This window comes from Caloenas nicobarica, chromosome 3 (genome assembly GCF_036013445.1).
Source record: "Caloenas nicobarica isolate bCalNic1 chromosome 3, bCalNic1.hap1, whole genome shotgun sequence".
In the NCBI taxonomy this organism is placed as follows: domain Eukaryota; kingdom Metazoa; phylum Chordata; class Aves; order Columbiformes; family Columbidae; genus Caloenas; species Caloenas nicobarica.
Window position 1 is genome coordinate 22,425,489 of NC_088247.1, and position 12,077 is coordinate 22,437,565.

A 12,077-nucleotide genomic window follows, 5' to 3' on the forward strand; every position below is an offset into this window, starting at 1 on the left:
AGCCTGGCCCTGGCTCCCCGGCCCTGCGGGGTCACGTTGCGGCTGTGGGGATCTCCATGCTCTCCTTTATGAATGGAGCCAGTAGGAAGAGGCTGCGTTTTTGCTAAGAGCTTTGGCTCAAACCCAGAATCTGCCTTGTTGCAGCAAGACAGCTTTGTTTGTGTTCTGATGTCACTGATGATGTCGGCACAGCTCTGACAGTAGTGGGGATTTTTTGCCTTTGTGGCATGTTGGGAGAGCAAAAATACGAAGCATATTTTTTTAATAAAGACTTCCTAGCAAAACTACACTTTTTTTGTACAAAATTTCTTTTTGCTGTAGTAGTGTACCATAAAATTACGCAGTTTTTAGTTAGATCAACTTATTTCTTCAATTAATTATATTATTAGTTGTGACATTTTCTGCAAAACAGTTTTTATTTAAGAGTATAGTTAATATAAACCTGATTCTAGGGGATTATCTTTGGGTTAGAAATACTTTGACAGAGTTAGCCCAACACTGGAAGATGGGCAAGAACCCCTGCTCTTAATGACCTGTTTGTAGTATTTATTCGTTATATAACATAAAGCTGGGCACTTGAGACTATTTTGAGTTCAGATGTTTGCAGAAGGATTCTTAAGCGTTTCTGCTACTTTAGGCTTGCATACAATATTGGCATGAAGTAGGTCCCTTTCTCTAGGTTTGATTTTATTAGGAAAAAATACAGGTGCTTAGATCTGAGCTTTGACGGAGCTGTGTACTTACTGTATAGTCCTTTGGCTTTAGGCTATATTTATAGCCTAAACTACTTGACAGTGTTCTTTTTAAAGATATTTTGATTGAAAGTATTCTGCGTGTTCAGCTCAAACGTGTTCCTATTATTCACTGAACATGTAGACTGTATTTTTTATCTTACAGATGCAAAAGCTGATGAGAGCTGCTAGAGAAGGTACCAAAGATGGACTTGAAAAGACAAAAGCAGCTGTGAAAAAGGGTCGTTCTTTCATTAGAACAAAATCTTTTATTTCTCAAGGTATGTGCAAATTATACTGTATTTGTTACTCTCTTTAGTAGCTTCTGAGAAAGGAAGTGAATGGCATAGCAGGTTTTTGTACTGGGAGCTGAGTACTGGATGCATGAAATCAACTTTATAGCAAGGAAGTATGGTATAATTAGTTCAGAAGACAGTATGGTCAATGCATCTGGAGTAGTTTTAGGTCTGGGGAAAGAACCTGAGTGATCTGAGAAACCTGATGACCACAGAGAAGGGTCCACTTAAAAACAACAACAACAAAAAATCCCTCCAAACAGTGTCATAGATGCCATCTAGGTATTGGTATACAGGAATATGGAAGTTATGTTAAGGGACCAAGTCTGTCCAGTTCCCTTCATTAAGTAACTCTGACTGTCCGGGAAGTCTGCTGTTATGATATGGTTTTCAGTGACATGATAGCTAACTATTTAAAGTTTTCTGTGGCAAGGGATAACAAATACTTTCTGTGCTTAAGAGTGGTAGTAGGGGAAGAGACTGTTCTGCTTTATCACGGTATGGTGATTTTTTGATGAAATCTGAGTTTATATTGGGAAAACAAAGTATGGTCTAAAATCAAAAAGCTAAAATTATTTGTGTTCTTTCTCTAGTTAAGTACAAATATCAGCCCTTTGTCATGAGCCTCAGCAGCAGTCCACAGTTAATTTTTGCAAGAGGCAGCAGGTAGTAATTGAATACAAACTTATTTCTTTCTCAGGATAAGTCCGAGAGGTACTATGCCTTTCTGCTCAAGTTTCTGCTCAGCTAATTGAATGGTTGTAACTTCAGACATTATAGAACTACAATTTTAGGAAGCTAAAGCCACAAGACTGGAACAAGACATTTTTAGTGAGCAAGCTAATGTAAAGCTGCATCCTGTCCGTAAGGACCAGGATGCATCTTACATCCCTGTAAAAGCTTCTGACTGCTTCTGGACTTCACAGACAGAAAATAGAAAGTTACTTGCACAAACCTCAGGGATCAAAAATGTGTCTTTAACTTCTTGCTGTTGCACAGGAGAAAATTACCTGCTTCAGCAGGGCAATGTTACAGTGGACGTGGCATTCTTCCTTCTGTTTCTGGAGGTTATATGCCAGACACAGGATATCTGTGGATGGTTTCATCGCTTAGCTGCTTACCAGATCAGTAGGAAGCTGGTTACAAATTTGTCACATAAACTCATGAATTCCTTCCAGCCAGCAGACCTGCTCCCCTTACTTCTCTTTTTGCTCTAAGACACAGTTTCTCATACTGTTCTTTTTTGATCTCTGCTTGTGTCTGGCTGCCTACTGCCACCTATCACTGCACTTTGGTGATGCTTTTTGCATAAAATTAGTATGTAGGGAGCAATGCAGAATCCCTTACTCTCATTTCTGATGAAAACCAACATTTTGGTACGTTTGGCTTCTTATTTTAGTTCAGTTATGGAAGAGCGTATGGAATTTCTTAAGTTGGATCATATTATTTGGTGTGTTTAATTTCTTCTCAAAGGTCGTTTATTTAAAAACTATTGGCCCTGGAGCCACAGTGCTTTATCCTGAGTTGTCATGTCCTGCACTCTGGGCAGCCCTGTTCTCCTGGCAGTGAAGAGGGAGTAGAGGTCAAGCAAAAGATGCATAGGCTGCCTTCTGCCCTGTGGATTTTAGGATTTTGAGATACCTTTGAAAGATGTCCTGTATTAGAGCGCCTGTCAGTGGTGGTATTTGTAATTTCACAGGTGATATAGAAGAGTTGGGAAATTTCTTTTGTTTGATAAGAGAAAATAAGACTGCTGTGTAATTACTGGATAATAGGATCTTTGCTTTTTTTTTTTTTTCCCCTACTTTCGATGTATGTGTTGTAAAAAGTTGACATTTTGGCTGTTCAATTACTTGTAGATCATAGATCATCATGTCTGGAAGAAGAAGAGCTCAGTTTATTTATTGATGTGGACTGTATGCATACAGAAGCAATTATGACTCCTATGCCTGAAGGATTATCACAGCAGCAGGTAACAGGCTTTTGGAAGTGTGGTCTTCTGTCTCTTTCATCTCCCCTTCTGCTCTACCTCAGTGGTTCCCGGGTGCTTTGCACTTCAAACATATTGATGTTTAACATAAATTGAGTGAACATCAAATTCAGGACTGTATAAGTAGTTTTTTGAAAACTGGTATGTGTGCATATAGTTTCATAAGTCCTGAATTCAGCCGGAGATGCAAAATTCTGTGTTGCATTGTAAAATAATCTGTAATAATTATATTGTTTCATACCCAAACACTTAAACTAAATGTGATGGGTGTGAGTGAAGAAGAAAACAGTTTAAACGTTTTTATTGAGTCAGAAGACATTGTTCCAGGTGCTCCAGGATTTCTATTTTGAATGTAGAGAATATCCTGTATGGTCTCTGAATCTTAAGGTTTTTCCTGGTTAAAAAACAAACAAACAAACTTGTCCCAAGTAAATTCAAGTCTACAGAAGGAATATATTTTGCTGTTTTCCACCTTAACTTCTATAGTCACTGTGGAAACCACTTCAAAAAACAGTGAAATCAGCATCAGTTAGAAATTTTGGCTGAAAATAAATCCTGTGGGTTCATTTTACTGTATTGTTATGACAAATAATAACTATATGAAAGTTTTGTAGCTTCTTGTGGTGTCAAGTCACGTGTTCGTCAGTACCCTCAGAAAATGAGCAAAAAAACCCCACTTTAAGGGTCAGTTGTGGAGAGTGGTATAAGATTTTTGGTTTGCTTGGTGAGGCTTATTTTTGTAATGTGTTTAGCACAGTGAAGTGCTAATCTTGTAACAGTGCAACTACCAAACTGTGTTACGTTACTGTAAGATTTCATCATACTCTAAGATCTCGGCATCAATCTGAATGCTGTCTTTTCCTGCTTACCAAACAGAGGGTTGAGAGTTTCAGTGTGTGTTCGTGGCTCTTTTTGTTTGGCTGGTTTTGGTGTGGGGGGGTGTTGGTTTTTTGGGTTTTTTTTAGGTAATTTAAAAAAAAGTGCCCTCTTTTGGAAAAACAGAGTGGTCTTAGTTTGGAGCAAACCAGTAATTGTTGTGTAGGTCATGATGTATGTTGCTTATCGACTCAGGAGGAGCTGCCCAAGTGGGCAGGAATGGAGGTAGGAAAGCCAGAGCTCAGCAGGAGCTGATCAAGTGTGAAGGGCAAAAACGAAAGGTTTCTTACGGGGCCGTTGGCAGCAAAAGGAAGGCTAAGAAAAACATGCGTCTGGGGCTCGATGGGGCAGGGACCTAGTGACAAAGGGTACTCGGTGCTGCCTTTGCCTCAGCTTTTACTGGTGAGATTTGTCCTCAGGCCTCCAAAGGTCTTGAGCCCAGAGGCAGGTCCGGCTGGGGTGAGGCAGGACCTGCAGTTAGGGGGTACTGAGGCCAGTTGGACATATGGGTGTCAATTGGACCAGACGGGATGGATTTAAGAATGCGGAGAGTAAGGCCTTTCTCTGTTGTCTGGGAAAAAAAAGTAAATGTCACACTATCCTCCTCAAGAAGAGCAAGGAGGAGGATCCGGGCTGGCCTCACCTCAGTCCCTGAGAAGCCAGTGGAGCAGGTGTTCCTGGGAGCTATGTCTGTTCAGAAAGACAGGAGGGGGATTGGGAACAGTCAGCATAGGTGGACCAGAGTCCATTTGTGCCTGGCCAGCCTGAGTCCCTTGGAGATGACTTGCTGAGGGATGGAGCAGAGGATGTCATTTACCTCTGGTTTAGGAAGGCTTTCAGCAGCTTCCTGAAGCACCCTTGTAGCTGCGTAGGTGAGAGATCATTTATATGGGTGGACTAGAAGGTGGGTGGTAAACAGGTGAGGACACCACACTCAGATGTCTGTGATTCCATGAGACGGCTGTAGTCCGTGGTACAAAATCCAGCAGGTGGCCAGTGTTAGTGGTGTCCCTCAGGAGTGGATACACATCCTGTGGTGTTTAGTGTCTTTATTAGCAATCCCGGTACCTGCTGCAGTGCACGTTTGGAGGCAATATCGAATTGGAGGGGTGCAGCAGGCCACGTGTGGGAGGTCAGCGTGGCTTTGGTGGGCTGAGGTCGATAGAAAAACTCGAGCAGCTCCACAGAGGCCAAGCCAAGTGGTGGCTCTGGGACGGAGTCGCCCTGTGCCATGGAGCAGCCCTGGGCATCCCGCTGGAGGGGTGAGGGCCAGAGACCCCTGCTCACCCCACCGCTCTGAGGGGATGAGCTGTAGTCATGAATATACTGGTTTTAAACACCAGGTGGCACGACAGCTTTTGTTTAAAACCTGCTGCCTGCTCAAATACTGTGCCCTGCCTTGGGTCTCGGTTGCAATAGCTTTTGCTTCGTTTTAACACTGGGACCTGAATTCTTAGGGTGAGTTGTTTATGTTTGTATGCTACTGTTACTAGCAAAAATGTGAACGTAAATGTAAGACTTGCATACAAGTCTCTCATAAATTGTGTGTATCTGTTGCAATAGCCTGTAGGCACTATTAAGTATCTGTTTGTATATTATAGAGCCTGAAAAAAACATTTTCTACAAGATGTTTATTCTTTTCGGAAGAATGAACTGTGACTAACAGTGGAGTTAGTATCCTTTACCAGAGCAGCTGATAGATAATACCAAATAAGACACTGCTAAATCCATTCTGAACACGTATTAGACACAACTAATTTTACCATATGTATCTTTAAGGAAGGCCTCAGATAATTTGTAAGCTTTCCTTTGAAATGCCAGTACTTGAAAGAAAATCCTTGCATAACTTGCACTTAGCTTAATAATGCAAAATACAAATGTGGAGAATTAAAGGAGGCCGTGGGCATCAGGAACAGAAAGAATCAAGTCTGAGATTTGAGTTTTGTGGCCATTTAGGCTGGCTTAAAATAGCAACAGAAGCAGTTCTGCCTTGCCTCGTAGTTGTGGGGAGTGGTTTGATCTTGCCTTTGTGTGGTTTTCTCCCTTAGTCCTGCTTTTGAGCTGGATTAGGCGATGGATTTGGGTGAAAACAAATCCTTAAAACAAGCAAGAAATCTAATCAATAACCATAAGAAGTTTAAATTTTAGCCCAAATGGGTTCCCTAGTCCTTCCTCTCATGTCACCAGCGCATGCTTGTTTGTCCTTCAGGTTGCTCTTAACAAATTTATAAAACATTGAAAAAAAAAGAAAATTAATCTCAAAGACTGATTTTTTAGAACTTTATACCTATTTTGTTGCAGCAATTCACCAAAGTAGCCAACATCATCTATTCCTATTATTATTGATATTGATACCTAAATTTATACATCTAAAATTAAAAGACAAGTTTCAAAATTAAAGCTTGGAATTGCAACAGTCAAAAAAGATTATAGATATAGATACAATAGCTATTGTGTTCTTGAAAATAAATAATTTTACAGTAAGTTTAATTACTTTTGAAGAGGTATGTTGTTATTTTATCGCAGTTCCACTATTGAAATTGCTTTGTGTTTTCTTAATGTGAGAGTTTTATCATCTGTATTCCCAACTATGATGAACGTGTTACCAGATGAGAGCTTCAGGCAAAACTTTGTTTCTTCAACAGGTTGTGAGAAGGTATATTTTGGGCTCTGTAGTTGACAGTGAGAAGAATTATGTGGATGCTCTCAAAAGAATTCTGGAGGTACCTTAATATGTTTTGCATGTTATAATTTGGAAATTTGAAAAATAGTGAAATCCATAAAGAATCTGCAGCATGATTCACGTGGGTTTTGCTACAGATGCTTCATGCCAAATGTTGAGAGATTTTGTGTGTATATACTGTTACATAAGTTGGTTCTTTTTCTGCTTTTAGAAGACCTTTTTTTGCTTGTTTATTAAAATCTTTTTATGTTGTGGTTTTGTTTTGTTTTTTTCCCCACAGCAATATGAGAAGCCCCTTTCAGATATGGAACCAAAATTATTGAGTGAAAGAAAACTCAAAATGGTCTTTTATCGACTTAAGGAAATTCTGCAGTGCCATTCAATGTTTCAGATTGCACTGGCGAGTCGTGTATCTGAGTGGGACTCTGTTGAAATGATTGGTGATGTCTTTGTTGCTTCAGTAAGCAAGTGCATCTGAACAGATAATCTGTTTTTATTTTAGGCTTGTTATTCCATCTCCGTATCTCTCTGTCTAACTTGCCCACTTTATTCCCATATTCTCCAATGCCTGTGGTGACTGTCAGAGTGTGTTTGTACCATCCTGGTAAGGAAACAGACACCAACATGTGTCTTTGGCTTGGTGGGCAGATATGAAAGGATTGTGGGCAAAATTTGCAGGCTTTGATCAAGCTTTCAGACATTTAGGTAAACAGTTTATTTTTCTGAGGAAACAGAGATTCACAGATCCACCAAAATTAAGGTGAGATTGAGGCTCAGCAACTCTTAAAAAGTAGGTAGTCATGTATAGTATGTTTATTTGGAGCAGAAAAAACCTACAGTAGGTGATGTCCTGAATTCCTGGATTTCAGCTGAGCCTGGGGGCGCAGGTGAAGAGTATTTGTAAAATACTTTCCCACCCTTAATGGAAGCCTATCTGGTAAAGGACTGAACTAGCCACTGCTTGAAAATAGAGAAAACAAGAGGTGGCCTTGGTTGATGGTAAGGCATTTTTCCCAGTCTGAGAGTGTGGACAGAAAAGGCTGCCTACCTCCTGCTTTGAGTACTTTGTTTTGTTGCCACCCAGCTGCTGGAAGTTATCACCTTTTCATGCCTGCTGTAGGAGAGCTGGGATCTGTATCTCTGAGTGCTCTGACCCTATTCCAGTCAAAATGGTTACTAAAGACTTACTGTTTAAAGCAAACCTGTCTTGTTTGGATGGAAGCACGTTAGGTAGCATTCATGACCAGCTCTGCAAATGAGAGGGATAAAATTACTACGGAGGCAATGAGCAGTGATCTTACCTCTCACATGGCTACACAATCTACCTCCTTTCCTGGTAAACTCTTACCAGCTGAAGATGGGGTGTGAAGGCCCTGGGACTTCACTGGTTTGCCAAATCTGGAAGACAGGCAGCAGTGAGATGATCAGCACATCCCAGCAGCTGCTTTGACTCTCAGTTGATGCCCTTTAATTGCCCATAGTCCCCAGGCTCTGGCCTCATGTCATAGCCAAGATGAAGCTATTTCTGTAAATTTACATTTTGCAGTTCACAGCTGTTACATCTTTAGGTTTCCAACATGTCTCCTACAGAAAGGTTACTTTGGGCAACACCAGTATTTCTGTAGATCTAGTACTGACTAGGCCAAGCAAAACCCTTAGCTCCAAGCTGGGTGAGTCCTTAATGGTCAGAGGTTTAGATAGTTATGCTTTTGGGGATCTTTTGTATTTATAGTTAAAGTTTACCCTTTTATGTTTTCAGTTTTCTAAATCTATTGTATTGGATGCGTACAGCGAGTATGTAAACAACTTCAGTACAGCAGTAGGGATTCTCAAGAAGACATGTGCCACCAAACCTGCATTTTTAGACTTCTTGAAGGTGAGTTTGTTCAATCCTAAACTAGCTGGACATATGATATAAACAAGACAGTATAAATTATAAGTTAGGAAGAAATTTGACTGCTGATTCTATATATCGTGTGACTCTTTTAAGGACTTTGGTTTTATGTTTTATGGGTTTGGCACAAAGAAATCCCCAGAGAATTCACTTCCGCTACTATATTTTCAGAATAATAATATGATATTATATATAGGATGTATTTTGAAGTGCAGAGTGGTTTTGTTGTTGTTCAGATCCCTTTATTGGTGTTTGCATGTACTGTACTTGGCAAAACATTGGGATTCTCTCAAAGCAGGTAAGTTTCAAATAATAGTTCACCATCTGTGGCCTCTTCTTATTTGGGTTTTATTTTACTTCTAACTTCTTAATTGTGGTGTTCAGAGCAGTATAACTAGATTTCTGTTCCACAACAATCTCCTAGTATTTTGAAAATCATGTTTCCAATTTGGGATTAAAATTGAAAATTTTTGTGCAGAGCACATATTGCCCTGATGAATATGATGCTCTTGGTGATGTGCATTGAGGGCCTGGTACATGCAGTAGAAGTGCTGTGAATCCCTAGAGATGATACCTTGCAGAGGGTACATGAAATCCATTGCAAGGCTTTTAGGTTGCCTGTGACGCTGCTGAGAGCATGGAAGGCTCTGCTTGTCCTGTTCCCAGAGAGTCCTGGATTGAGTTGTGCCTCAGAGCTGTCACTCCGTAAGGTCTGGTGCAGCGGACCGCCAAACAGTGAAATTGGGTCTCCTAGACAAACTCAATAGAGAAGCCCTCAGGTTGCAGAGAGGATGGTTGCAGGGAGGCTGATTCCTAATCTGTCTCCAGGTCTTAGAATTAACTGACAACTGTTTGGAGCGTAGCCAGCACTACAAAGGGTTATATTATGGAAGCCACAAAGTTCGAACTTCTGTAGTGAGCGTGTAGTCACTTCATACCTCTCACACTGTTAAAAGCCCGTTATTCCAATAGAGGCATAACTTACACCTGTCATCACTGTTTGTCATTGCTGGCATCAGTGCTGCTCAGAGCTGGGGACTCAGAACTGAACTCTGAGGACAGAAGACATTTCTGCACGTTCCTCTTTTTTTTTTTTTTGCCTACCAGCAGTGAAGACTGCTGGATTCTGATGCAAATGGTGGAGGAGCCGAGTAGGAGAGGTGTGCTGCTGGATCTCGTCCTCGCTAACAAGGAGGGTCTGGTTGAAGCAGTAAAGGTGGGGGGCTGCCTTGGTTGCAGTGACTGTGAGATGGTGGAGTTCAGAATCTCCTGTGGTGGGAGCAGAATACCGAGCAGAATTGCAACCCTGGACTTCAGCAGGGCCGACTTTGGCCTTTTCAAACAGTTGCTGGAGGAAATCCCGTGGGCAAGGCTGCTTGAAGGTAAAGGGGCCCAAGATAGTTGGTTAACATTCAGGGACTGCTTCTACCAAGCTCAAGATCAGTGCATCCCGACACATAGGAAGTCAAGGAAGGGACCCAGGAGACCTGCGTGGTTAAACAGGGAACTGCTGGGCAAACTCAAGTGGAAGAGGAGGGTTTACAAATCATGGAAGGAGGGGCTGGCCACTTGGGAAGAATATAAGGCTGTTATCAGAGGATGTAGGGAGGCAACTAGGAAAGCTAAGGCCTCCTTAGAGTTAAACCTGGCAAGAGGGGTCAAGGACAACAGGAAGAGCTTCTTCAAATACATGGCAGATAAAACTAACACCAGAGGCAATGTAGGTCCACTGATGAACGGGGTGGGTGCCCTGGTGACAGAAGATACAGAGAAGGCAGAATTACTGAATGCCTTCTTTGTCTACTCTGCCGGAGGCTGTCCTGAGGAGCCCCGTACCCCTGAGGCCCCAGAGGAAGGCAGGGCAATGGAGGAGTTTGTCTTAGTTGATGAGGACTGGGTTAGGGAGCAATTAAGCAATCTGGACATCCATAAATCCATGGGTCCTGATGGGATGCACCCGCGGGTGCTGAGGGAGCTGGCTGAAGTCATTGCTGGACCGCTCTCCATCATCTTTGCCAAGTCTTGGGAAACGGGAGAGGTGCCTGAGGACTGGAGGAAAGCAAATGTCACTCCGGTCTTCAAAAAGGGCAAGAAGGAGGACCCGGGCAACTATAGACTGGTCAGCCTCACCTCCATCCCTGGGAAAGTGATGGAACACCTTATCCTTGGTGCCATCTTAAGACATATCAAGGATAAGAGGGTCATCAGGGACAGTCAACATGGCTTCACCAAGGGGAAGTAGTGTTTGACCAACCTCATAGCCTTTTATGAAGACGTAACAAGGTGGATTGACGATGGCAGAGCAGTGGATGTGGTCTACCTTGACTTCAGCAAAGCATTTGACACCGTCTCCCACAGCATCCTCACGGCAAAACTGAGGAAGTGTGGAGTGGATGATCGGGTAGTGAGGTGGACCGCAAACTGGCGGAAGGAGAGAAGCCAGAGAGTCGTGATCAATGGGGCAGAGTCTGGTTGGAGGCCTGTATCTAGGGGAGTGCCTCAAGGGTCAGTTCTGGGACCAATACTGTTCAATATATTCATCAACGACTTGGATGAGGGAATTGAGTGTACTATCAGCAAGTTTGCTGATGACACCAAGCTGGAAGGAGTGGCTGACATGCCAGAGGGCTGTGCTGCCATCCAGCGAGATCCGGACAGGCTAGAGAGTTGGGCGGGGAAAAATTTAATGAAATATAACAAGGGAAAATGTAGAATCTTGCATCTGGGCAGGAACAACCCCAGGTTCCAGTACAGGTTGGGGAATGACCTATTAGAGAGCAGTGTAGGGGAAAGGGACCTGGGGGTCCTGGTGGACAGCAGGATGACCATGAGCCAGCACTGTGCCCTTGTGGCCAAGAAGGCCAATGGCATCCTGGGGTGTATTAGAAGGGGGGTGGTTAGTAGGTCGAGAGAGGTTCTCCTTCCCCTCTACTCTGCCCTGGTGAGACCTCATCTGGAATATTGTGTCCAGTTCTGGGCCCCTCAGTTCAAGAAGGACAGGGAACTGCTGGAGAGAGTCCAGCGCAGGGCCACAAAGATGATTAAGGGAGTGGAGCATCTCCCTTATGAGGAAAGGCTGAGGGAGCTGGGGCTCTTTAGCTTGGAGAAGAGGAGACTGAGGGGTGACCTCATCAATGTTTATAAATATATAAAGGGTGGGTGTCACGAGGATGGAGCCAGGTTCTTCTCGGTGACAACCAACAGTGAAACAAGGGGTAATGGGTTCAAGCTGGAGCACAAGAGGTTCCACTTAAATTTGAGAAGAAACTTCTTCTCAGTGAGGGTGACGGAACACTGGAACAGGCTGCCCAGGGAGGTTGTGGAGTCTCCTTCTCTGGAGACATTCAAAACCCGCCTGGACGCCTTCCTGTGTAACCTCATCTGGGTGTTCCTGCTCTGGCAGGGGGATTGGACTAGATGATCTTTCGAGGTCCCTTCCAATCCCCTAACATTCTGTGAAGACCAGAATCTTGCTGCTGTTGCTGGGGGGAAGTGTTTGTGGAGATGCGTATGGAAACAAATTGTTGTGACACTGATAGTTGTAGCAATAAATAGCAATTTAAGCACAACACAAGTTTAATATTGTTTGGGTTTGCTTTGTTTTTAC

At 42.8% G+C, this 12,077-nt stretch overlaps 1 protein-coding gene across 6 annotated transcripts in view; it reads left to right on the forward strand.

Moving 5' to 3' along the window:
- The window catches only part of ARHGEF10 (Rho guanine nucleotide exchange factor 10), a 118,358-nt gene that overhangs the window by 42,899 nt on the left and 63,382 nt on the right, over nucleotides 1-12,077 (forward strand). For 5 of the 6 annotated variants that reach the window (XM_065630650.1, XM_065630652.1, XM_065630653.1 and 2 more), the window contains 5 exons: nucleotides 898-1,012; nucleotides 2,887-2,999; nucleotides 6,539-6,616; nucleotides 6,857-7,036; nucleotides 8,336-8,452. In XM_065630650.1, coding sequence (XP_065486722.1) covers nucleotides 898-1,012; nucleotides 2,887-2,999; nucleotides 6,539-6,616; nucleotides 6,857-7,036; nucleotides 8,336-8,452 — 603 coding nt within the window. The remainder of the gene's footprint in view (nucleotides 1-897; nucleotides 1,013-2,886; nucleotides 3,000-6,538; nucleotides 6,617-6,856; nucleotides 7,037-8,335; nucleotides 8,453-12,077) is intronic. The other variant, XM_065630655.1, reaches the window with a different exon arrangement.